Below are 26,927 nucleotides of genomic sequence, written 5' to 3'. Positions count from 1 at the left end.
AGCTCTGCCCAGTACCTGCACGTGATTGTATCTCAGCCCTGGGGCACAGGCAGGTGTTGCTTGTTAGTGGCTCTGCTGTCAGCTGAAGCCAGGCCCATCATTGCTCACCGTGCAGTGGTGGAGCCCAGCAGTGGAGGGATGGAGGTGGCCCAGCTCACTGAAACATCACCTTGCCCATCTGTGAGAGGGGGAGGTTCTGGTGGCCTCAGCTCCCAGGGCAGTCCTGGGGATGAGGTGAAATACACACGTAGCGAGGCCACAAACATGTCTAGACCAGGAGCACACATGTTAACTGTCACCCGGGCTTTGAGGTGGACTTAGCAGAAGAATGAGAATGATAGAAAGCTTAAAGAGATCTATCAAAAGGAGGTGCGCTAGCCCAGGACACCCCTTGGCAAGGGGAGAGAAGTGACTTCTCTGACTGCTCGGGGCCCCTTCCATCTGAGAGGCACCCTCACCCCGGACCATGCACATACTCCCTGTCTCATCAGTCTGCCCTCTGCACATATTTTAAGGAAGACAGGCTTCATCTTCCTCTTCCTCGGGCTTCATCTCCAAATATGGACACAGAAGTCTAGCTTCCATATGACGGGAAGAAACCACTTAGCCTGTAGCTAGTGCGGGTGAGAGTGTACAGGCACCCCTTTTTAAGAGGCTCCACACAGCATGGCACATTATGGCACGAGACAGTTCACTCTGCAGAGAGGGAGAAGGGCACAGGCATCCCCACAGAGCAGTTCCCCACCCCCGAGGCTGTGCCCGAAACAGAAGGTGCCAGGTCACCTCCGACGGAGGTCAGGGCCCGAGATGTGCCTGGATGGTGGAGAATTGGGGCGAGGCTCACGTCCAGGTCGATGCGGGCTTTGTGAAACTGGGAAACACCCACCTCGACCTAGGACAAGGGAAGAACACCGCAAGCAACAGCAATGCTGGGAGCCGGCTCACCACACTGGCCCGAGATACCTTTTTTCCTCTGGGGTGGGAAAAAAGGCTTCGACTCCTTAAAGGCTACAGAGAAGAGAAAAAACCCTTTAAAAGCAGTCAATAAACCACGAAGGAACTTGCGGCAGCCCCTGCCGCGGAACGCCAGTGAACATACTGGAAAGAGGGAGGCTTTTACTCAGACACATAGTACATCCGAGTGAATAAGACCCCCTTCCCCTGTGCGCTGGACTGGACAGTCAGTGACGGGTAAGATCGGGGGCAGACTAAAGAAGGCACTGGCCAGCCTCATGTCTGTGACTCCTGACGACCTACGACAGGCGCAGTCCCCGAGGGGCTTCATCATAATAAACTTTGACGTTCAGATCAAACAAGGCCTACAAGCCTATAAGCCCAATCTAGGCAATAAGCCCGCAGTAAAAAAACCCCTTCTTTGCTTGAAAACAAGGCTGCTAAGAGCGTTGCCTACAAACAAGCCTGATGGAATTACCTACAAAGCAGTTTAACCATTAACCAGTTAGTCATTGTTTCTGAATAAGTAGTAACTTAGCAACTTGTCTATAATTATACTATTTTCTTACCTGGCTTTTTCTATATATGTAAAAATCAGTTTCAGGAAATGTATTGTAAACACATATGCTTAGCAACTTGTAAACCATTGGCTAGAAAATTGCGTTCTATGCCTAGGTGACAAGAAACATTGTTATGCTGGAAAAATAGATTTTGTGTGACCTAATGCCTTTTGAAAATCTATAAATATGCGTAATGATTTGAGCAAATTACACTCAGATTTTCACTCTCCCTTGAGTGTGTCTGTGTGTCATTCTTTCTTGTCCCCCGCCCTAATTCCTTCCACCACCTTTTGCTCGTTCTCACTCAATCCCTGAGACTGTCTCGATCTCCCGCCGCCGCTGGGCTGGTCCGCGGCAGGAACTCCCTGCCTGCTTGATGCAACTGGAGAGCCAGTGTATAGGCCAAGCCTGCTCATGAGACCGCTCCCCGCCTCCTTCAGTGGCTCACCTGGGCAGGCCAGTGAACCTCTCTCCTCACCTGGAATCTGAAGAGAAGATGAGAGCTGTACCATCTCCCAGGCTCCCTGGAGAGTGAAAGCCCTGGCTCGCAGGAGGCACCGGGCACCACAGGAACCAGGCCTCAGATATTGGTCTTTATTGTCGAGCTTTTCAGCCCCCACTGAGGGACAGTGCCGTGACCTACAGATGGGAGGACAGCACCCAGAGTTGCCTCTCTCCCTCCCAACAGCCTGTGGTTGACTTGCTCTGCCTGAACCTTCCAGGGCCCTAAGGGGAAATGCTGATGCCATTGGTGCAGCCTGGAGGAGAGCGCCTCATGCCCCTCACTGACAATGGCCTGTCTGCCTAGCTTCCTCCCTCAGAGGCCCCAGCGACTGGAAGGCTGATGCTAGGTTCCTGGCAATGTGGATGGTGCACAGCCAGTTGGGGTGATCCAGAACCTTCCAACCCTTGTCCTTAAGATCTGTTGTCCTGTATCTGGCACCCTGCACAGCTTATTCTATTATGGTGGCCAGGTCCTGTTTAATGTAGTCAGCAAACTGGATCTCTGCCCAGAATGATCCAGAAGCCAAGACTTTGCTGTGTAACTTGCCCAAGTTTGGAAATGCTGCCTGAGATTCCATTGGCCAGAGAGACAGCCTTCCAATGGAGGCTTTGGGGAAGCTAGTGTGGGGAAAAGAGACAATGCAAATGAAAGAGAGAAACTGGTAAAGAAGGTAGCAAATGCAAACAGACATTCATTCAAGTTAAATTATCCCAATAATTAGCCTAATTCTAAGCATAGTCCTGGTCATGCGGCTGAGCAGGACAGGTTAACTCACAGCTGGCTTTGATGCCGGAATTGTCAGGCCTAGTCTCCCAGCCAGGAATGGATTCCAGGCTGCAGGGCAGCGCTGAGCCCCAGCCGCTAGACCCCCCACGGGTTGGTGTCTCACGAAGCCGCAGCAGGAACTTCGCAGACGCTCAGGCAAGCAAGCGAGAAGAGGCAGGGCAGGTTTGTATAGAAAAAGTTTATTGAGAAGAAAAAGAGCAGAAATAAAGTGGGACTCCCAGGCCAGGGAACCAGGCCTGGGAGGGGCAAGGAAGCCAAAGTGGAATTGTGTCTCAGGGAATATAGACCTTTTTTTCCCTCATTATTCTAAAGCTCTACCAGTCTCTTTGTGATTGGTCAGTTTTTGGCTGTCTCACTTAATTTGCTACTGAGTGGGGGATCTTCACATTCCTTATCTAACAGGTCTGTCTCTCCCCATTTGTTATATTTTTATCTTTATGGTCTAGCCCTCCCGGTGAGCATCTTTACACTTTATCTTATCATCTGAAGAAAACCAGGACCATCCTTAACAAGATTATCTGTGGTGCTGGGATGTTTGTTTTTCCCAGTGGAATTGGTTTCATTTCCTTGCTCGTCCTTATCTCTGAAGCCTTCCTGAATTCTTCAAAGGTCCCCTCTTGCACTGTCCTAAAACTGCCTAATAACCCTAGCTTGCCCTGTCTCAGCTTGATGGAGGTTTTCTTTGGAGACGCTTAGAAGCTTCGTTGGTGTTTGGTTTTGTGGAGGAGTTGAAAGCTCCGTTTTTCTTTTCTAGACCCAGTGGCAAAGGCCTCCCATGTATTGGCTGGACCCGAGTGGGAAGTGTCTCATTGGCCATGGGATGCAGAGGGGCCCATGGGCCTTACAGCCTTTGCCCGGGGACTCCTCACCCCACCCCTGCAGCCCTTTCCTGGTCACCAATAATGGCCAGCTGCTAAATGAGCCAATCACTTGTCAACCGTGGGCCCTGACACCCAGGGAGACAGCCAGGAGCGGTTCCTACAGCCCCTTCAGTCTTGTCAGTAAGCCTAGGTCTGGGTCCCCATGGATTTTCCTAGTCAGTATTCTGTGTCACTTTGCCCTTATTCTGGAAGAAAAGAGAAACTCCTCAACGTAGTGGGGGCTCCATGAGAAACCTCCCTTAACTGCTGTCTTTTATAACCACATCTCAGAAACCAGGTGGCTACCCTTTAAAAAACAGCCCTGAAATGTGGTCACACGCACTAGTTACTTGGTGATGCCTCTTTCTGATTACGTGGAACAACACGCAACACGAAACAAGAGATGAGGCAGAATCTCCTGGTGGGAAGGTGTTTCCTTCAAAGGCACAGGCATCTAAGCTACGAGCTTACCCGTGGGACTCTTCCTATAAGTCAGCGCTGGTTGAATTTCTTTAAACTGCTCAGTGGTTCATGATACTAAACACCGATCAGATGACCAGATTATATCCACTAAATTATAGACCAAGAAAGCAAGTCTTAAAAGCATAACCCAGATTTTTGTCCCCAACCTTTGAAACAAACTCACATGTTCACGAAGAATCAACATCTAAATAGACTTTTATTTTTTTTCTTTGACTTATTTGGACAAAAAAGAAAATTCATCAGCTTTCATGAGAGTCTCCCTAAGTGTTGGAAACACATCAAACTCAGAAATAGTGGACCTTGTAGAAAAGCATCACAAATTAAAAATATATTTCTCCATGTGGTAAAAGTGCTTTCAATCCAGTCAAAGGACACGGCAAAGGTGTGTGAAACAATCTAAAATTTGACCTACAATCCGTGGCGTCGAGTTAAAACCACAGGGTGAGGGGAGTCACCGTGACCTAGTGTGCGGGGGGGGGGGGGGGACATGGAGCGCGGGCGGGAGCATGCTTTCCGTTAACTGAGTGTGAACGAGGAAAAAAGTCCCAAAGCCTGAGTAGAATAGATTTTGCATTTGTGAAAATCTGGGGGCTACATAAAGTGGGGGGAGGGGGATGGTGTCACTCCAGAAATTACTTGTTTCTCATCTGTGAGGAGAGCCGGATCATCTGACCGCTCTGGCCGAGGTCACCCACAGAGACGCGCCAACGCGGGTTGGAAAGAGAATGTTTGGGAAACAGGTGGCGCCCTCGTGGCCAGCAGCTGGTCGTGTAGCCCTTTCTGTGGGCAAGTTCCCAGCCCCATGGGAATCACACCACCGAGCAGGTACCGCCGTCCCACCGAGGGGCTTGCCACTGCCGGCCACGCCATTCCTGGGGGGTGGGTAGGGTGGGTGTGAGACCAGCAAACCCCGCCAGGTTCCCAGACACGAGTGAAGAGATGCAGCCAGGGCTCACCTGGAGAGACCCGTGGCTGCTCCCTTCAGCCAAGCCACCTACTTTTCAAAGCAAGTAATTCTGCCAGTGATAACAACTGTGACAAAGCTCAGGGCCGCAGCCCCCATGGGCCTTGATGGAGAGCAACCACGCTGATCTGGAAGCAAGCTGCCCTCTGACCCCAGCGTGGGCAGGGCACAGGCACAGAACCGTGATCATGCAAAGGAGCCGGGAGTGTGGTGAGGCGGGAGGGTGGCGGGGCAGAAAAGAAGTGGGACATTTTCCTTTTACAGAAGATCTTAAGCAACAGTAAGAAAATAACCTGAAGATATATTTAAAAATAAAAAATAGCATCACACTTCACTGCGATTCTGTTGGCAGTTTCCCTCCCCCACCCCACCCCCTCCAGCAGCTGAATAAATGAGACGAGCAGGAGGGCCCAGTTTACTGGCCAGAACAGGCCACCATGTCCCATTTCATCACTGTGTTTTCATGGCACCCCAGTTTGTGTGTCTTCTTTGAGACCTGCTCTAAGCACGCTGGACGTCTCCGCACGCAGAGCCCATCCTTGCTCCTCCCGTCACCTTTAGACGTGGCATGAGATGGAGCCACATCGCAAATGTCTTCACACCTACCGAGCAGGCGTTCCTATCCCTGGTGCCTTTGGTTTACACAGCCTTCCCAGGCCCCCTGTGCTAAGAGGAGAGCTCCCCTGCAGGCTCGCTGGGGTGTCATGAGGACGGACAGCAGCACTGGACGGTGCGTGGAGGAGTCTGGTCTGTGGCCCTGCCCCTGCAGAGTGTCATCACGAGGTGGGCGGCCTGGCCGGAGGGAAGACGTGCTCTTCTTTGAGTAGAAGCCAGGATAGTCGTCGTCCTCTGACCAGGTCTCTCCTCAGCCCTCCAGAGTCCCGAAGCCTCCCTCCCAGGCTTCAGCCACACCCCAGGGTGGCTCCGGGTCGCTGGCGGGGCAGGCCAGACGGCAGGCTCTCTTCCCCTTCTAACCTCTCCCTCCACCTGGTCCTTACCAAGCCTGGGGCCCATGCCCGTGGCATCAGTGGGTCGGGGAGGTGTCCTCCAGCCCCAGAAGCTCCCGCACAAGTCTCTCACCAAACTGTGCCCGGCTGTACCTCTTCACGTGGTAGGCATCCGACATCTTATACAGGATGTAGGCGTTGTTGATGGCGATGCTGATGGCAAACCAGAACACCTGTTGCCACGTCTTGTTTGGTTTATGAGAAATGAAATACCTAAGTGGACACAGGGGATAAGAAAGGCTGACCCAGGCATTTCACGAGCGCCCTTGTCAGAGAGATTCCCCAGAGATGTCACTCAACAAGTTGATGAGATGGAACAAGGGGAAGAGGGGGTAGGAGTCAGGCTGTGGGGTTCAGTTCTCGCTGAGGCAGTCACCATGAGCTTATTTAAAACAAGGATGACAATAATTTCTATCAAAAGATCAGGTGGAAGGAAGTGGGTCACGGAGGAGACTCTGAAACCAGGAGCCAGGCTTCTAAGGGGTGGCTCACCGGCTCCGTAGGGAACGGGGTCCAGACACCCCTCTGCGGTCCCTGCAGGGAAGGGCCCCTTCTCAAATGCTGGGCTCTGTGCAAGCAGGCTGTTTCCACTTTTAAAGGCCGTGCTTGCCCTCACCTTTCGGCCTCTGCAAAGCGCACACTTCCTCCCCAGTGCGCATCTCTTTGCCATCTCCACCTTCCCGCCTGATGGAGGACAGACATCACCTCAGGGAGGCCTCTCCAGACCCCAAAATTGAGGACAGTGCTGCCCCGGGGCTAACTCAAGTTAGGACTCATCCCGTGTTATGTCCTCCATCTGCATGTTTGCCTCCGTCCCCTGACTGCGAAGTGTTCAAGGACCAGCACCAAAATGCCCCGCTCAGGGCACACACCCAGTGTGCCTACTGAATAAACACAGATTTTCTGGTAATAATCCCATGAGTCTCAGCAAGATCCTGAGCGCATAGTAGGTATTCAATAGAGACTCATTGGAGTGAGAATCTCTTCACACCCAGGCTGAACAAGGGAGAATAAGGTCCTTGGCTTTCCCTCTGCAAAGACAAAGTCCAGAAAATACCAATCACCCTCAAAGAGGGCGCGTAAATGCTCAGTGGCTTTTTTGGGTTAATCCAACCCTATTCTAGATGGCGAGGCTCAGTCCTCATCCAGCTGCCCCTCCACGACAGGGCTGGAACTGGGAGAGCCACTGGGACTTGGGCTATACAGACAGGCGAGGCTAACTTGGATAACATAAGAGTTTAGTTCTGTCGATGTATTTTCTCTTTCTTATGATTTTCTTAATAATGTTTTCTTTTCTCTACTTGATTATAAGAATATACAATATATAGAATATATACAAAATAGGTGTTAATCAAGTATTTGTTGTCAATAAGACACCCGGGCAACGGTCGGCTATTAGCAGTTAAACTTTTGGGGAGACAAAAGTTACATGGAGGTTTCTGACACTGCAGGGGGCTGGACACCTTAGTCCCTGCCCGGTGCACAGGTCATCTGTAATTTATTGGGCATTTGTTTTCAGTGGCATCCATTTGTTGAGTGTCTGCTCATGGCCACGTTAAGCTTGGACAGGACATGGCATTGTGGTGTGGTGGTGTGGGCACCTGCGTGCCTTCTAACTGAGCCTTGTGTGCGCTTAAGATGAGCCCACACGTGACGCAGGTATTTGGGTTTGAGGTAATTTGAGTAGCCAGTTCTGGAAACCATCTGTTTCAGTGTGAAAGTATCAAGGCAGATGCCAAGTGTCCAGGGATGTGGAGGAGGAGGAGGGCAGTGGGAGCTGGAGGCAGGGAGAGCGCGCAGGGTCTGGACCAATTTGGAGGGCTGGCAGGACTGCAGCCAGTGAAAAGAGGGTATCTTTGGGCACGGGAAGGGAGATGGAGAGTGGTGGTGAAGGAGGCAGGGTGCCAAGAGGGGAGGGGCTGCATAGTCAGGCCTGGGGCCAGGATGAGGGCTAAGGAATACACCTCACAGGGTCTTCATTTTTTATCCTAATGATGGGGGACATGACTGACCACCCCCACCCCCAAGTTCTCTCTCCTGGGACTCCTGTGGCTGCGCACCCCACGCACTCACTTGCTGTACTTGTCGTCATATTTGCAGATGTAGCTAAGGTGGGCAGCGAACGCCTCCACGGCCAAAGGGCAGGGGATCTCCACATTCTTCCTCTTGATGATCACGCCTGCAGAGGAGGGAGGCGGTAAGTCCCCTTCTAACCACCTCCTCCCCACACTGATTTACAACTGTGCTTATCTCTACCCTGTCTGGTCGTCTTGAGTTAAAATAGAGCTGAGCTGAGAACAACTCCAGCCAACGCCTGTCCCTGGAAGCTTCCGGAGGACTTGAGAAAAAAACATCAAGGGTGGGTGAATGCGGGGCTATATGTCAGCTGAAACATGTGCCCGAGGCATAGGGCATCACAGAGCTTGTGGGGCGATGATGGGGCCACAGTGGCTCTAAGTGGCACCCAAGGCTCTAAGTGTCTCTCAAGGCTGCGCTGACTGGGCCTTGAGAGACAAAAAGGGAGCCATCATCAAAAGCCTTAAAAAATGACATACCCTTTGGCCCAACAATTTCACTTCAGGAAATGCCCGAGGCACAGCCAGAGATTTATGTATGAACATATTCACTACAACATTGTTCATTTGGTGGGGAAAATGATGATTAACAGGGGACAGAAAAAGAAATGATGACATATCTACAAGGATGGGACACGAGATGGTTTGCAAACTCATGTTTCTGAAGGAAAGGAAAACTTTCTTCATTAAAACAGTAACTCTAAGAGGTGGACTGGGAACAGCACTTCTGGGGGCGTGGAGGAGGGAACGCAGTTGACTCCCAGCCTGGGAGCTCCACTCCCCAGAGACGCCCTCCCTCTAGCTGCACCACTCAGGGTTCACCTGCTCTCCTCTTACCTCCGGGCTCCCAGGTGCTCACACCTCTCCACCATGGGAGAGCTGTGCCCAGGCACGGTGGGAGGGACCATGGGTTCTGGAGGTAGGGGTCAGTCTGCAGCAGTGCTGTAGCAGATTCCTGGGGGTCTTTCAGGGAGTCTAGAATTTGGGACTTTACAATTTCTAATACTTTATTTTTTTTAAGATTTATTTATTTATGCATCTAAGCGCTGGGGTATAGGCCAGAGGTGTGGGACATGAGAGGATTCACCAGAGACAGAGCAGGGAACAGAACAGGCAGACTGACTGAAATACACTGCTGAGGGGAGCAGCGGGTGAGACAGGAGAGGTCTGCTGCGCCATGTGGGTAGCTCCCTGGCAGGCCAGGGCCCAAACTCATGTTGCAGAGGCTTTGGATAGCTTCATAGTGATGTGCTTAACCCCTTGTTCCACCAGGGAGGCCCCGATTTCTAATACTTTAGAAATGGAAGTTATAGCTAACTTAAACATAAAATTTCAGCATATTTGAAAATCATACCTACTAATCTTCTCTTTTTTCCCAATTACTATCCTCTTTACTTAGTCTCTTGGTGTCTGATTTAAGGCCCAACCATTGAGACTGGGGCTTTAAGATTTGTCATCTTGAACCTTTTCACATTCTTTTTTTTAACCTCCCAATGCATCCTTTTCTTTTCATCACCTTGTCTCACCCAGCTCAGACAGTGCACGCCCTGCTTGGGAACACCTTTTCAGAGGCCATCACTTAAAATAGTTGGATGGGGAAACACCTCCTAAAACCTCCTCCATACATACTCCCTTGAAATACCCTTACCTGGCCTCCACCATCAGAGTACAGAAGTCCAATTCAAACTCTTGCCTTCAGCTTGCAAGGCCAGTTTGAAATATTTCCTCCAAATGGGAACTTGACACCACCAGAGAGTGGCAGCTTTCTACAACTCTAACCCAAAACGAACACACACACACACACACACACACACACACACACTTTAGAGCTCCCTGGCAGTGTTTTTTTAACAGGAAAGATGTCCGGATATAAAGGAACACAAGGGATTTTTCAAATACACTATATTACTGTAAATATTTTTATAAAGTGCTCCTTTGTCATTTCAAGTTTCTTTTCAAGAGCTTAATAATGTTTTAGCTGTAGTTACTTTAAATATAGACTCCCTGCCAAATAAATCCCTGTGAAGAGTGAATTTTAAATCCCTACATAAAATGAAGGATGAAATCAAATGTATATCCGCCTCCCACCCAGACAAAGAGGCAAAGCAAGTGTTTACCTTCTAAAGAAGACAGTGAAAGGATAAGAGGGTTGCTTGTTTTTGCTCCAATCAAAAGGTTTTTCACAAAATCCAGGATGAAAAAGTGATCATGGGCATGGCATTCAAATGCAGTCCATTATCACTGCTAATGTATGATCTGGGGGACCTAAGGCAGGCTGCTCAAGTCCCCTGCAAAACCCACAATCACGGTTCCCCTTGACAGCTGACAACTAACAGGGAGACGATCTTATCAAGGCAGCAGTTACAATACGGCTCAGAAGCTGATGAGTCACAGACGAGCCTGGCGCCAGGGCGCCACATTGGCAGAGGACTTCAGACCCGCGCCATGGTCTTGCTCAAGCTCATCAGGATCCCCTCTGCTGCCCACCCCGCCCATCTGCGCCCACCTGCCCCCACCTTGCTGTACGGGCGAGTAGGCATTGGTCAGGAAGCGGAAGTGTCCTTTGTTGTACCAGCAGATCAGAGACATGTTCCCCTTCATCTTGATCCGGTGCTGGCCCCGCGCTGGGGGGGTGGCCGGGTTGGTCAGCATGGACAGCGGCAGGCCTGTGCAGTCACTCTTCCTGGAGCTCAGGAGGCCGCAGCAGTAAATCCCTGGTGGGGAGAAGGGCCCCAAAGCGCACATATATTATCAGGACACCAGCAGCTCACTCCTTGGGGTGCTCAAGGAAAGGATGGGATTGTTCCCTTCTAAGGCCAATGAGAACAGGCTCTTTAGAAGGCTTCTAGAAGAGACTCTAAGGTTTGGGGACTTTATCCCAGATCTACTGTCTCTTTCAGTACTTTGATAAGTATACTTGGGATTATGAGTAAAACTGAAACATAACCAGTGAAGCAATAGTAAAAGTAGGAGCTCATTGTCAGAGTGCTTACTTGTGCCCGGCACAGTGCTAAGCACATGTACCTGCTATCCCAGATGCTTCTAGAAACTTCTGCATTTAGTGGGTTACTGTACGCATATTACAGAGGAGGAACCGCAGCTCCCTGGAGCCCCCCGGCTCACGGCTGGGAAGGCAAAGGTCAGTACACACAGGTCTGTCTGATGTCCAAACGACCATAATTGTCCCCAGACCTCAACCAGTGCAGGCCCAGCACATGGCGGTCGGCACAGCACCCAGAGGCAGCCATGTCGGATGAGTACCTTCCCCTGGGAGAGCTAAGTCCAATGTAGAGGAAAGAATCATCAAAAAATATGCATTAAGCCACTGTCTTTCCTGTGGACACAAAGTGCCATGTGAGCGAGTGCAGGAGCTTCCTGAGCGAGGAGGAGCTTGAGTGTGGCCTCCAATGCTGGAAGATTCCATGTGGTGGAGGGGGCGGGAAGGATGGTCTTCAGGTGCTGCTATCAGGAATGAGGAGCCTTCACTAGATTCTACCCTGGGCTCAAGGCCTTGCCCAGTCTTCCTTCCTCATGGATCTGCCCTGCTTGGCCGGGCAGGCGGCCACAGGGGCCATGAGGCTGCCTCTCCCTGCAGCCCGTCTCCTCAGTCTGGATACCTGGAGGTGAGCTGAAGTGGCACTTCTGACTGAAAACCCTGGGAACAGGAACTCGTCTCCTCCTCTGTTTGCTCTCAGAAAGTGGAAGACTGACACAGTATGGTCAGCAACCAGGGACATTCTGTATCCCCTGCATACACCTTCCTCTTTACGACCCCGGTACCCCTGGAAGGACAATTCCTCACTCCTGAGCTAACCCGTCCCCGGCACCCTATGAACAGCAGTGGGCTTGAAGTAAGACCCTCTGGATAGTATCTTCCAGGCTTGTTGCCAAAAAGAAGAGGGCTCCCAGCTGCTCAGACCTTACCAGCCACCCCAGTCTTATGGTTTCGATGAAGAATCTGTTTTCAGAACAGGGACGGGGATTAGCAGAATGGAGATGAGGGTGTGCTCTCACCTCCCGGGCTCGGCGCACCCAAGCAGCCAAGGGCAGCTGCAGCCCTGTGGAAGGGTTCGAGGAAAATCTAAGCATCATTCAGGTTTTCCTGAATCTGTTCCTTGCTAAAAATAGCAATTATGACATCAATGTCTTTTCTGGCTCTATTTTACAAAGACGTCTCTGCGCCCTAGGGGGACACAGCCAGATTCTCACTACAACTTCTCCAGCCCTGGCTGCCCTCAGGCTCTCTCGGGGCTCTAAAGAGCACACAATGTTTGATACCACACAGTTGAGTCCCAGGATGTGGGTGCAGACACCTCCATGGCTACGGTGGAGCCCAACCATCCTGAACGCTGGAGGCCCAGCCAGTGTGAAGGGCTCAGCAGCTTTAGATAATTCTATAAAACAGGCAATGAAATCTTTGCCCACTCTTGGAAAAACTCAAATTCCATGTCTAAGTGTTTTCCTCCCACCCGAAAAATCTCTTCCAGCCTCTCCCTAATTCTCTGAGCCGGGGAGCGCCCCCTACCCCCCGGGATCTGAGCATGTGCAGCCCTGGGGGAAGTAACACCGTGACCTGTAGTTGTTTTTTGGCATCTGCACTCTGCACCCCCCTGCCCCCAAAACAACACATTCCCTGGACTTCACTACCTGACTCTGGATCCTGGTGATTCGAGCACACGGGGCAGGGAGCAGACCTTGGAACCTCAGGGGTTTTACACCATACACACGGCGCCCACACTTGGACTTGCACGAGCAGCGAGTGGAGGGGCGGGCTGGCTCTCGTCCCGTGCCTAACATAGGAAGCTGCTGCCCTCCCAGTGTGGCTGGTGACACGCATGAGGGCCATTTCCTCCGACTGGCTTCCACAGGCCCACTTCACGCAGTCTCACTGAATTCTCTCAACAATGGGATATTGAGCCCGTCTGGGCTGAATGAGATAGTCCAGGCCAGCAGGAGCATGGAGTCCGGAGCTGCCAACTCATCACAGCGTGGAGATCACAGGTCAGAAGCTGTGCGCTCCCCGTTACTTTGAGAAGGTTTCATTTTAAGGCCAGACATCTGGCCTGTTGCTGAGCAACAGGTCTGCAGTCTGTGTGGCTGCCATCGCTGAGGGGGAGCGTTTTGTGTTTCTCTTGAGTGGACCAGCTATAAATCCCCAAAGGTGGTGCCAAGTGAAGGCCACTGCTGACCTGGACCAGATCTTTTTCTGTAGCCCCCGTGTCTGCCAGCGCCTGGAAGGCTGGTCCAGTCTTGGCAAAAATGAGACAAGATCTAAGCATGCGGGAACAAGGCCTTTTTGAGGTCCGTGCTATTGCTGCTTGTATACAATTCTCTGCAGTGTCTACTGGAAGGGGCCACACTGTGGGTGGGGGGCGAGTTCAGGAGACATCCTTAGAGCTTCGGGAATTGTACCTTGGTGCGACAGATTGAATGTCTATGTCCCCCACCCCAAATCCCCATGTTGAAAACCTAATGTCCCAAGTGACAGTATTAAGAGGTAGAATATTTTGGAGGTGCTTAGGTCAGGAGCATTGGTTCCTCATGAAGGGGTTTAGGCCCTTCTGTACGAGACCCCACAGAGTTCCCTTGCCCCTCCCTTCCTGGGAGGACATGGTGAGGGAGAGGGCTTGGAGGAGGGCTCAGGCACCCAGCCTCCAGAAGTGAGAAGCAAATTTCTGTTGTTTACAAGTTACCCAGCCTGTGGTATTTTCTCTGGCAGCTGAAGCAGACTAAAACACTGGATCTCCTCAGTGGCCGTGACCTCAAAACAAAGGACGCAGAGCTCTGCAACCAGACCGCGGCCTGTGACTGGTGTCCCTCAGCTCTCCAGCGCCTGCAGGGTCAGGGGTACCCCAGGCACAGCACAGGATGAGATGGGCCTGTTCCCTAGGGGAAGAGCCCCCTCACCAGGCGAGCCATGTTCTGTGCTGCACCCCCAGGCCTCTCCCACCCCATCTTCAGGGAGGAGAGGGCCACACTCAGAACAGCCTTGACAAACCTTGCTTCTCAAACTCTTCAAACAGGGTCAGGCTGGTGATGCTGGGCCCGGTGAAGATGATGTAGTTCTTGCCCGCCGCGTTCCGGCACAGGCTCCGCGCCACCATGCTGTGGAGCTGGGGCTTGTTCTTCAGTGCGTCCAGCCCGTCGGGGTCCCCACTTTCCTTCAGGTGGACGTAGATCTTTAACAGAAACACACAGGGGTCAGGGCACTCACAGCAGTATCAGCAGGGCCCAGAGTTTCAGGAAGCAAAGGTGGCTGTCCTGGGCTAGGGACTTGCAGGCAAGTCGCCCATTCCTGGGGCCACTCAGCCACCACCACCCTGTCCTCTCCTCATCCCTGAGAGGGCTCGGGTCTCTCCCAAGGCCACCTGCAACCTAGGCAGCTGGTGACTCAGTTCACCTCTCCAGTGTGGAAAAGTCAGAGAAGGAAGAGAGCGGACAACTACATGCAACGAACTGGCAGCTGAGGTCAAGGAAAATACCCTCCCCGCCAGTTCTGAAGCCTGGAAGTGACTTCAGTGGACATGAAATAAAAATAAAGACTAGCTCGCTGGTAAGGGATACACTTATCTGGGCACCGTCCACTTTAATACAGCTAATTTTAATTCACAAAATGTGTCCACAATTATTGTTTCCCTTATGCTTTTTTTTTTTAAAAAAAAAAAAAGATTTATTTATGCATACAAGAACTGGGGCACAGACCAGAAGTGCAGGGAGGGTGAGAGGACACACCAGAGACAGTGTGGGGTGCAGAACAGTCAGACTGACCGAAATCCACTGCTGAAGGGAGCAGCAGGCGAGTCAGGAGAGGTCTGCTGCGCCTTGTGGGTAGCTCTCTGGACTCCCAGGGATTGAATTTGTATTGCAGAGGCTGCAGATAGCTCCACAGTGCTGTGCTTAACCCTTTGCACCACCAGGGAAGCCCTGTTCCCCTTATTCTTTACAGCAACCACCAGGCAGGCAGAAGAGGTAACACGTACCTCTTATTGCAAGGGAGGAGACAGCATCAGGGACTGAAACTCACCTGCGGCCCAGGGGCCAGCAAAGACGACATGCTGGAATCACTAAGCAACATTTACACTTTGTCCAGTGAACATGTCAAGGGAGTGGGTTAAAGAGGAACATGGTCGTCAGATGACTGAGCCATGAAGGAGTCCTGTGGGTGTTACCTACTGTCCTCCTTTAGGGAGGACAGGCACAGTGCCTGTCAGTGCCAGGGGATCACAACTGACACCTGGAGGCAGGGAGGCTGCCCTGACTATCCTCCAGGACATGAGTGCTGGGAACGGGGCTGAACATGCAAACCACCAATGATGCTTCCTGGGGAAAAGCAAGAGGGGTGACAGGGGACCCGGGCTCCAGAGGTCACACATCAGCAGCAGAGCATATGACAGAACCATACACCCACGGTCAGTGGCACAACACCTTCTCTTGAGGCGGCTGTGGCCCCTGACTGAAGAGCAGATGAAAGGTGCACAGGACCTCCCTGGTGGCACAGGGGTTAAAGACAGTGCTATCAAGCTATCACCAGCCACTGCAGCACAAGTTCGATCCCTGGCTGGCCAGGGAGCTACCCACATGGTGCAGCAGACCTCTCCTGTCTCAACCACTGCTTCCCTCAGCAGTGTATTTCAGTAGATCTGCCTGTTCTGCTCCCCACTCTTCTCTGGTGAATCCTCTCATCCCCTCCACCTCTGCCTTATACCCCAGTTCTTGTATGCATAAATAAATAAATCTTTTTTAAAAAAAGGCACACGAGCCATCTCTGCACAACTCCTCCAGCCATGCCTGCCCCACTCAGTCCTAACAGCAGAGGGTCCCAGTGTCTAGGGAGAACTCTCATCCTCTCCTGGATCTACTAACAACCTAGAGAGAATCACATCTTTCGAAAGAGTTCTGGCCAACAGTGTTCTCATAAATGCCTTTCCAGCTCAGGCACTGGGTGAGTTGGAGGCTTAGAAACTCACTTCCAGCAATAAAGCAAATCTTCTGGAAGCCAGCTTATGCAGGTTATCAGGTAACTTGGGCTTCAAAGCAGTGAGGTCTCCCTTTGGGGTGCAGGTAAGAACTGTGGCTGGCTTCCAGGGAAAGCAACTATGTGATTAGGGTGTTGGAACTTCCAGTCCCACCCCAAATCTCCAGAGAGGAAAGAGGGATTGGAGGTTGAATTTGATTGCCAGTGACTGATGTAATTAATCAGGTTTATGACTAATTAAGCCTCTATTAAAAACCCAAAGAGAGGGGTGTCAGAGGGCTTCTGGGCTGGTAGGTACAGGGAGACTGGTGGAGCGTGGTGGGCTGGAGAGGGCAGGGGTGATGCACCCTCTCCCGAAGCTGTGCTCTGTGCACATTCTTCCATCCCACTGTGCCAAGCTAGACTCTTTGGAGTCAGTCAGTGATCTAGAGAGTAAGTGGGTTTCCTGAGATCTGTGAGCTGCTCTAGCAAATTATTTGAACCTGAGGAGGAGCCCTGAGCACATCTGATTACACAGGTGTTGGTCAGCAGCACAGGTAATAGCTTGTGACTGGCACCTGAAGTCTAAGGAGATTAAGTCTGGGAGATTAAGCTCTTAACTTTCGAAATCTGATGGTATATTCCAGGTAGAAAGTGTCAGAATTGAACAGAACTGTGTTTGTGTCTGAAACACCCTGCTGGTGTCTGAGAATTGCTTGTTGCTGGGAGGCCCTGATTCACCTGTGCACAGCAGACTCGGGCCCAGCCCAACCGGAACCACCTGGGCCTGAGGGCAGAGGGCAGGCTGGGGCTTCCAAGCAGACATTTACCTGGAGGCCCTGTGCTCCCCTGCTGTGGCTCTGGGCTGTTCCTGCTTAGGGATCCTCTCACTCGGGCAAGGCAGAGGGGTAGAGGAGTGACTGGGGGTGCAGGGAGAGGATGGCAGGAAATGAATGCAAAAGCCCTGTGCTTGGGCTACAGTCAAGTAGGCTCAGCAAGGTGGGGTCAACTGTGACCCCAGGGCTGGCCAGCCTGACTGATGGGAAAGGGAGTCCTGAGCGGTACAACAGGAAAGCACAGCCCAGGGCAGCAGCAGCTTTTCAGGTGCCACGTTCTGTGCATGCCAGCCTGCCCTTCTGGTGCTCTCTGTGCCCCGGCTGCTCCTGGCAGCTCAACATCCAGCATTATCCCCACAGCTGAGCTCAGCAGCCTCTTCTAAATGGGCACCTGAGGTGGCTTGGAGCAGAGCAGGGCAGGGATAGCGAGCAGGGACACTGGCTCCGAGGCCATGCCTCCTGATGAAGGCCAAGCCAGCCAGTGCCTGGGCAGCCTGTGAGGCAGGCGTCCTTGGGTCTGGAAGGCTGGACAGACACCTGGCAGGGGGGTTTCTGGGGATGCCACATAGCAGGCTCTCAAGACAGCAGACAGTCCCCTCTGGGACCCACTGCTGGGGTGCGGTCCCAGTTGCCACCATGAGAGCCTGGGCTTCGATGAGGCCTTACTGCTGCTATCTAAGCCAAAGAGCTGGAGGGGCAGGAAGAACATGCAGGGGACGGTGCCAGATGCCCCCCATCCCAGTGAGACGGGAAGTAGTCCAACTGCAGCTGAAGCATTTTGGTGGGGCACAGTGAAGGGGTGAACAAGCAAGCTCATAGGTTACCCATACAGCTGAGACCCCTCGATCATCTTCCCCTGGCCTCTGGGGCCCACCTGGATGATGAAGCCAGTGGAAGAACACTGCCTGACCCAGAGGCTGAATTTCCGCTTTTTCCTCTTTCGAAGTTCCCGCTCCGTGCACGTGGCAATGAACACGGGGTCCTCGTCAATCAGGGGTTCATGTAGCACCTGCCAGGAAGGAAAAAGCAGGGATTCTCAAGGAAGATGGCATGAGCTCGGAGGGTCATCAGGTTTGGGCTCAAATCCAGTCTCTGCCTTTGACCAGTTGTCATTTTCTCCCTCTCTGACCCTGAGTCTCCTCATCTCTAAAAGGGGAACGATACTGACACCAGCATTTTGGGGAAGAGAAAGAAATTGTGCACAAGACACTTGCCACAGGCCCTACCATATTACAAGTATTTAGCAAACGGGAATAATAACAACTAATTAGTATCAGTTCAAGCTCCCCCTTGGTATTGGGATTGCTTGCAGGGGCCCTGACTCCAGCAAGACCTGCCTGGGGGTGGGCGCCTCTTCTTTTCAAAGGAAGCTCCAACTACTCATAAGTCTTTCTCTCACTGCCTCAAACTTTGCCTGCATTTAACCTAAACCTACTGATCTGACCTTAGCCTTGTGGGAAACAGAAACACACATATTCTTTCCTGCATTCAAGATCACGCTCCCATGTGGGCCCACCACCCTCTTTTTCCAGGCTGGACTACAGTGAAGTGACTACTTCACTACTTCACTTCACTACTGTGAAGTGACTCAGTTCCCTTGTTGCCTTGTAGCTGCCACCAGCCCCAGGCTGTCCTATCCTTTCTGACATGGGATTCCCAAAGCAATTTTTAAACTTATTTCACCTATTTCAACTTCTTTTTTTTTTTTTTAAAGATTTATTTATTTATTTATACAAGCACTGGGTACAGTCAGAAGCGCGGGAGGGTGAGAGAATTCACCAGAGCCAGAGCAGGGAGCAGAGCAGGCAGAAGGACCGAAGTACACTGCTGAGGGGAGCAGCGGGCGGCAGGAAAGGTCTACGCGCCATGTAGGACCCTCCTCCGGTGGCCGGGGAGCAGCCGGGGATCGAACCGGCGCTGCAGAGGCTGTGGGCAGCTTCGCAACCCAGCGCTCAACAGCTGACGCCACCGGGGAGGCCCTATTTTAACTTCTTGATACCACAGTGCTAAGACTTTTTCAAAGACAATAAAAAAGATGGCATTAAAAAAAAAAAATAGGTTCCCCGTGGTGCTCAAAGGTTTCCTTCTGCAAGTTGAAGCTTCTGGGCAGAGATTTTTGGGTAAATTTTAAGAATCTGCTTTACTTCCCTCTCCAATCCTATTTCGCGTGTAGGAAGAGTGTCTAGTCCATGGAAATGAAGCGTGTAGGGGAATTATAGTTCCAAGAAGTCTACACAATCTCCAGGCCTGGGGGCAGCAGCCTGTGCCTTTTAGACCCAACCTCCCGTTGTAAAGGAAGGTTTTACGGGAACCTGCTATTACGTAGTCAGTTAGGTGTCACCTGTGACTGCATCCTGGCTGCAGCAGCAGAAGGGACCAGCTGCACCAGAGGCCCTATGACCCATGCACAGCCTCTAAGAGACTCACTGCCTTGCCACTGGCACAAAACGTACACAAGCCCCTGCTCCCCACTGGTGCTTTTCAACCTTTCATGAACAAACCAGTCATCTGGGGGTCTTACCAAATGTGGATTCTGATTCAGTAGGTTTGGCGGTGGTGGAGGGTGACTGTTTCTGCATTTTCTGCATGTCAAACAAGCTCCCAAGCAATGTCAGAATGTGATCTGACCAGGGCAGATTGGAGGATAATTCTTCCCACTTGTGATTTGGACATATTCTTCATTCATGTTGTCATGAACTCAGGTTCCCGTAAAACCTTCATTTACAACAGCAGCCTTGTGTGTGGTCTTAGCTGTGCATAACAGCCCCCTGGTTTTCTCTCCCCCATCTTGTGCTCATCAGGGAGGGCTAGAGATCTGCTGGCCCATGTCCCCCAACCCCTCATCACCTCCCAGGCTCTTGTGCTTGCTTCTCTTATTCAGTGGCTCCAGGTCGTCATGAAATATCAAGGTCTATTTGGAGTCATTCTAGCAAAATGGCCAACTCTCCCGCAAGGTGGGGACATGGGGCAGAGGGGAAGGGGCATGTGGCCTGAAGAAAAGGTGTGCTGCTTGCCTGCTGCCCAGCCAGTGGTCCTTATTTAAGGAGCGTGTTCCACTCCGAGGCCACAGAACTGGAGCTGCCCTCACGCTCATCTCCAGAAACCCAACCTACATCTATGCCACTTGCATTAAACATATAATCAGTTGTAAATTTAGATTTAATCATATGCCTCCAAAGATTTAATCATATGCCTTCTTCTTTGCTATCATCATGACATGAATTCTCAAAGGGTCAGTTCTCCATGAGGCCCAGGGTAGTTCTCCCCATGTCCCCATGGCTCTGCAGACACATATGCCAGAAACCCATGGCCTTCTCCTCCAGGTGGCAGACGGGCCAGCTGTCTGCTCTCCGTTGTATTTCCCACTCCCCTTCTGTACAAATTCCTCTGGGCCATGGCAATGGAAATACAGAGCATCCATTTTTTTACCTGCATAATCCTTTCCCCCCAAAATTCATGTAAGGAAAGAGCCCCAAGTTTTGAGGAAATGAAGTACCTTCCCATTTTGAGTTTGTGAGGACACACAACACACACATGCACACACACGCACACACACTCCATCCAGGCAGCCTTGGGACAACTGCAAAAGTTCTAAACTCATACCCAAAGGTTACATGTGCTGGAATAAAAATGCTCTGGAGCTTGCAGGGCAGAGGGCACATGTGAGTCTGCCAGGCAGGCGCGCTGTGTGCTGAGTGGATTATATGTAACGGGGCAGAGGCAGCGCAATTCTGGGGAAGTCTGAGCAAATGCATCCATCTGACACAGGGAGGGAGATTGTTCCGAGTGGTCTCCGCAGGCAAAAGTGAAGACCCTTCCATGGAGCCCTGTGGAGCTGGGGAGGCAGACAGCAGTGTGCTGCCAAGCCCACTGCTCCATCCCCTGTCCTTGAACGGAATGTCCCAGGATCCAAACTGGGAATTTCAGAGGGTGGTTGGAGGTAAACCAGGAAACCGTTAGGGTTTTCAGCTACTCTAATCAGAGATGACAATATAGAACCCTCTCCTTTTCTAAGAGGAAAAAAAAATGCAGAAATCAAGTGTAATGTGACCCGAGCAGAGGACAATGGGAAAATGCACCACCCAGGGAAAGTTGAAGCCCCCACGGTGAAAGGCCAGAGCTGGCGCAGACAGGGCTGAGCTGCTTATCCACGAAGGAAGAGCCCAATAGGAACCTCAAGCTACCAGGGAAGCCTAATCACGTTAAGAAGCACTCATGTGTTGCAGGTAATGAGTCATCCCTGGCTGACACAGAGATGACTCAATAGAACCCAGAGTCGGGAGGAAGAAGGAACAGCAAATGCCATCTAACTGGAAAATGGGCTCCTGTCTGTTGCCCCAGACACACTTTTCATCCTACCTACCCTGTGCTGCGGCCTTCTATAAGCCACAGCCCAGGTCCCTTCCCCTGGTGACTAGTTTGCTTGGCTAGCTGGGAAGCTGAGAAAGACCCAAGAGCCACTCCCTGCCTGCCCACTGCCTCCAGCCTGCCCCGAGGCTGTGGCCTTCACTGGGACTAGACTTGCTCCCCATCCTTGGCATCCATGGTCATGACCATGGGTGTTTCACCACCTGGTCTGCCCCCTGATCACACCCACCCACAGCCTTTGCATCCACTTCTCGACTGATTTTGCAGGCGTCACTACTGTTTCCTGCTGGATTCTGACCTACCCTGTAGACCTACCCCACTGGGTAGAAAATGGTAACAAAAAGAAAACAGAGCTTTGCCAATACAAAAGTAAAAAAGGTTAAATATAAAGTGAAAAAAAAGGGACCCTCACCATGACCAGAGGGCCTTCCCCTAACTGAACCTTAACTCAGACCCCTTCTCTCAGCCTTCTCAAATGCCAGCAAAGGTGAGACGTGAACTGAAAGAATAACGTGGTCATCTCTCCAGGTTCTCCTTGGTCCTCACCCTTACCCTACAGCTGCCCATCCGAGCCAGGCAGCAGAGTGGGGCAGAGCTGCTTCCTGGGATACTGGCCCACCCACAGAGCCAGCTCACTCAGGAAGTCCTGGGGCTGGCATGGGCATGGCTACAGGTCTCAGAGCTAGCTAGTGGGCACTGCAGGGGGCCTGCGCACTATCCCAGCCTCGGGGACCTCCTGGATTTTGGACTGTGGGCTCTCACAGATGGCATAGGGCTGGCACACGTGCCATGCAACAAACATGAACACAGTCATGGCTGAGGCTGCCTTGTCAGGGGCTGGCAGGATGCTCAGCAATCTTGCCTTTAGGCTGTTAAATATCATTCACCCTCAAGGTGGCTGGTTGATTCCTCAGATACTCAGGCACAGCAAGCCACAGCCCTCTCCAGCAGCCCTTCAGAAGGTCAGAATCTTTTCTCCCCCTGGCAGTCAGCCAACACGTTTCTGGTTGGGTTCCATTTTCATCAAGCAAATATTCAGGGACAAAAAACAAATGTGCCCAGCCCTGTATTGGTCCTACTGGACCAATAAGACAGAGACCATGCCCCCCAAAGACCCCACCGCCTGGAAGGAAGGTCAGTGACACAGAGGGAGACAAGGCAAAAGGCACTGGGCCACCCTGTCAGTAGCAAGGGAGTCGAGCAAACCAGAGTCGATGCAGGAGTGCTGGAGACTGGGCAACTGCAAGGAGGGAAAAGCTTTGGGGAGCCAGAGAGAGCACTGCAAACACCTGGGAGTCACGATGTGCATTCGGAGAGCAGCAGGAGAAACTTCAGTGCTCCCATAGACCTGAAAAAGGGCACCATCTTCCCCACAAATGCCATTTAGTTTTTAGGACATAAAGAAGGCAAGTTACGGAGCAGGGGAAAGATACAGACTGAAGAACAGGAAGCATGTGAGGGCTGATTAAGGCCCTTCAAGGGAAAGCACAAAAGTCAGCAGGTTGGTGGGTCTTTAAATGTATAAATAAAAGTGAAGTAAATTTCTGTCTCCATATAGAATGATAACAATCAAAGGAAATGAGTTCACAATGGCTAAGAACTGCCTGAAATTTTGGTTGGAGAAATCACTAGAAATTAGCCATCTCCTCGGTTTATTAGCTCAGTTGAGCAATTTGGAGAACGATTCTGAAACTGCATGTTGCTACAGCCAAATGTGTCCCATATCAGAGCCGGAAGGCAGGGGCTCAGGAGCTGAGAGCAGACAGCTCAGACCTTCCAGACCTATTCCAGAGGGGGAAGGTGTGGGGGCACGCAGCTGTTATATCTGGGGTTCTAACACTCTGTCACCCAGAGGCTCATGCTCCGTCAGGTGGTAGACCCCTGCAGCCATGACAGTGCTCATGTTTGCTCCATGGCACCTGTGCCAGCCCCAGGCCATCTGTGAGAGCCTAGGGACTGAAACCCGGGTAATAACTCCTGGTTACCTGTGAGAGGTTTTGGTTCCCTCCCTTTGCCACCCAGAAGGCTTGTCACCACCAACAGATGAATACACACTCAGAAGCTATGACAAGAAAATGAATATTAGAGCAAAACATAATTTGGGGGAAATGTGCAATTACAGGGGAGGGAAGATAAGGAGAAAAGAAGATGCAAATGGCACTTCAGAACAAAATACAAATCCTGACTGCTCTGGGGCTTGGAGAATCATCTATTGTTTCCCTCTGATCTAACAGGATTAGATGAGCGAGTGGAACGGGAGAGAGGGGATACCTGGGCGTGACCTCAGAGCAAGACAGGAATGGGGGGAGGCTCAAGGGTGCCTCTGGGCTGCCCCCGGGTCTTCCGCTGCCATAGGTGGGCAAAGCGGGCAGGTGGGGTCGGTTCTGGGCTCGTGCCCTGCACTTGGCCGCACCTGGGTTTGGGAAGGCCTGAACGCGGAGTCAAAGCCATTCTGCAGGGAGTCGAGGAAGGGCTGGACCTTGTAGAGGCCGTGCGTGGTCTGGCTGGAGCGGAAGGCCACGACGTGGAAGTACTTGAGGATCTTCTCGAAGCGGGCCTGGCTCATGACCAGGGCGAGGCTCCTGTTGCTGTAGAAGCCGCTGCTCCAGATGCTGAGGACAGACTCGCAGTGGGAAATGCTGGTGGAGATCATGTACCCCAGGAACGCCTTCATCTCCGTGAGCGTCACCTCCACCCAGGCGCCGTCGCTGCCGAAGCGCTCCTGGAACTTCTTGGCGTACATGTTTGTCTGCACCACCATGTTCTTGAGGACGTTGTCCGGGACAAAGAGCTGGAAGAAATCCATGGCGCTGGCGCTGGGGGGCATCTTTCGGGTTGGCCCTAAAAACAAAGACCACGTGTTTACTGGACCCTCACACGCCCAGTCCGGCACAGGGCTGCACCCTCCAGTCTGCGCAAGCACCACCTTTTCCAGAACAGCACAACCTCTGCCCCCTCCCTCCCCCGTGGTGTCCGACCTCCCCCCACACAGAAGCGTGGTCCCTCGCCGCTTCCCGCGGTGTCTTGCTTGCCAGCTCACGGCCGGGGCCTCTCGCCACACTGCGCGCCATGTACTTACAGACCCGGCAATTCAGAAATATTGATCCAAAGAGAAAGGGCCACAGGAGGGAGGGGACAAGACACAGAGTCACACCAAAGTCTGAACACAAGGCTTGGCTGTGGCTTTCTGGCTTTTGTGTTGTTTTAAGTTAAGGTGACTTTGTGTATCGAAATGCTTTCATCTCTTGGGGTCTGGAAAATTCCATCAGGTGAGATTGCAATTTTTATTAGGCACAGTCTATGTGATAGTTTTAAAGTTATTAGTGAATGAATTTGATTGGGCAATTTTAAGTAATTTCACCAACATAATAAAAGTTTCCTTTTTTTTTTTTAAGATTTATTTATTTATTTATACAAGCACTGGGTACAGTCAGAAGCATGGGAGGGTGAGAGAATTCACCAGAGCCAGAGCCAGAGCCAGAGCGGGTAGCAGAACAGGCAGACCTTCAGATGAAGCACACTGCTGAGGGGAGCAGCGGGCGCGGCAGGAGACGTCTGTCGCACCATGTGGTACCCTCACTGGCAGCCAGGATTGAACCAGCGCTGCAGAGGCTGTGGGCAGCTTTGCAGCCCAGCACTCAACCGCTGCACCACCAGGGGAGGCCCTAAAAGCTTCTGTTTTTGACTAATGCAATCTTTTGAAATATATAGCAACACACACATATGTAAGAAACACATCTATGAGACATGACTTTCAGTTCCATGTAGTGACTTAAGCTAGGCTAACAGTATGTAGAGATTTTCAGGAGACAAGCTTTATTCCTATTGCATTTTGTTAGTGATTTCTAAGAAAAGTGGTGGACAGTCTCCAGAGTTCTATCCCACTTCTTCCTCTATCACTGTGATTTAGGCATTCTCTGAAAAAACAAAATCAAGACTGACATTGTACACAAGACAGCCCAGGTTTTGCATTCAGATGGACAGATTTGGGAGTTGAATGTATATTTACTTAACTGCACAGTATCAAACATCATCTGTAAAATGGGTGTAGCAACACCTGCTTTGCAAATACTGTTATGTGGGTAGAATGAATGGGAGAAATACACAGGATTCACCCCGGGTGGTACTGGTTCCTAGCAAGGTGCCTCAAACTTCTTTGGTGGCTTTTATTGAGACATTATCAACAGAAGTTCATCATGGCCAGCCTGAGAGCTCTCAAATACTCTAATGGACCTTAGATTACAGAAGAAATTGAGGCCCAGACAGCAAAATGTCCACCAAGTTCAACTTTGCCAACCATTTTCTGGAAGGGTGGCAGGTGATTTTGGGGCCACGGACAACAAACTGGTCTTAGAGGAGGCGGTGCTGCCTGGAAGGCGGTGCTGGCATGACAGGAAGCCAGGAGGACAGGGGGACCAGAGTCTCAAAAGCAGCCCAAGTTCCATACCCAGCCTTAATGAAAATCATTTTATTTCAGGAAAACCTTGCAGCCACCGGTGGGTGAAGCCATAAATTATTCAGAGGTTACTCTCAAAGAGGAGGAAAACCAACCTTTTAATTGCTATATCATGCTGAATAAGCAGAATAAAATTTCCTCTTGCAAAAGTTAAAAAGTAATTTTGCTTCCCAGGCCAAGTCAATATGAATTTACACAGGATAGCTGGCGTGGCCAACTGCTTAATGAAGAAACAGGGAAGCCACTGGCTCCTTCTTCTCTGCTTCATTTGACTACAAGCATCTTCCATGGCCTTTTTCAGTTGCTACGATTCCTAGTATTTGAAGAGTGGTGGCACCGGCCAGTCTTTGGGAAGAGGGAGTGGTGGACGGGGAGAAGCAGAGGGAAGGAGAAAACGCTGTTTAGGACATTCATCCCTTATCACCCGCTTAAGAACATGTCCACTCAATAAAGCGGCCCTGGGGGGCGGGTAGCATCTCAACCAAGATAAGACCCCCTTACATTTAATTCATTTACAGGGAGCTTTTCCAGTTACAACCTCGCATGATCCTCAATACATCCCTGCAAAGCATCATCCTGTCCTGCAGGTGTGGAACAGTGGCTCAGAAGTATAAGGATACAGCCCAAGGTCACCCACTTCCCAGCGCCTTTGTCCTACCTGGCCCAGCTCAGGCCAAATGCACTTGCAGCCTGCTGCAATTTAACAGTGCCCTCAATTTAACAGTGCCATGAGGCACAAGTGCCTCATGGGAGCAAGGAGGGCTATGGCTGGCTGGCGCACACAATGACCTCCCTTTACCTCCAAAATGCACATGTTTCACAGTGGGCCAAGTAAGAGTAAGTGCAAAACCAGAAATACCTCTGAAGCAAAAAGGAGAATCTGCACTGCAAAAAGCGCAAAGGTGTGGTAACTATACAAGAAGATGGATGTTGCTGAACCTGCTGTGGTCATCATCTCACAGTATATGTCGTAAATCATGCCTGCCTGCTGTACATCTAAACTTACACAGTGATTCTTGTCAATAAAACTGGAACACACACACACAGCAAAGGCAGCGTGGAATTGGACCAGGAAAGCCGAAGCATGTATGTAAGAGACCTTCAAGGGCAGGGGTGAGG

The 26,927-nt window shown here is 51.3% G+C and overlaps 1 protein-coding gene across 1 annotated transcript in view; it reads right to left on the bottom strand.

Annotated features, from left to right (window-relative positions):
* Positions 1-6,136: 6,136 nt before the first annotated feature.
* The window catches only part of PGBD5 (piggyBac transposable element derived 5), a gene marked incomplete at both ends in the record, with an annotated part of 65,843 nt that continues 45,052 nt past the window's right edge, over positions 6,137-26,927 (bottom strand). Inside the window, 6 exons of the mRNA XM_084253717.1 lie at positions 6,137-6,332; positions 8,193-8,298; positions 10,711-10,908; positions 14,193-14,373; positions 17,859-17,993; positions 23,766-24,193. Of these exons, the coding sequence (XP_084109843.1) occupies positions 6,137-6,332; positions 8,193-8,298; positions 10,711-10,908; positions 14,193-14,373; positions 17,859-17,993; positions 23,766-24,193 (1,244 nt within the window). The remainder of the gene's footprint in view (positions 6,333-8,192; positions 8,299-10,710; positions 10,909-14,192; positions 14,374-17,858; positions 17,994-23,765; positions 24,194-26,927) is intronic.

This window comes from Talpa europaea, assembly GCF_964194135.1.
Source record: "Talpa europaea genome assembly, chromosome: 14".
Classification (NCBI taxonomy): domain Eukaryota; kingdom Metazoa; phylum Chordata; class Mammalia; order Eulipotyphla; family Talpidae; genus Talpa; species Talpa europaea.
The sequence above is the reverse complement of the archived record's forward strand: the minus strand, read 5'-3'. Positions and strand labels throughout refer to the sequence as shown.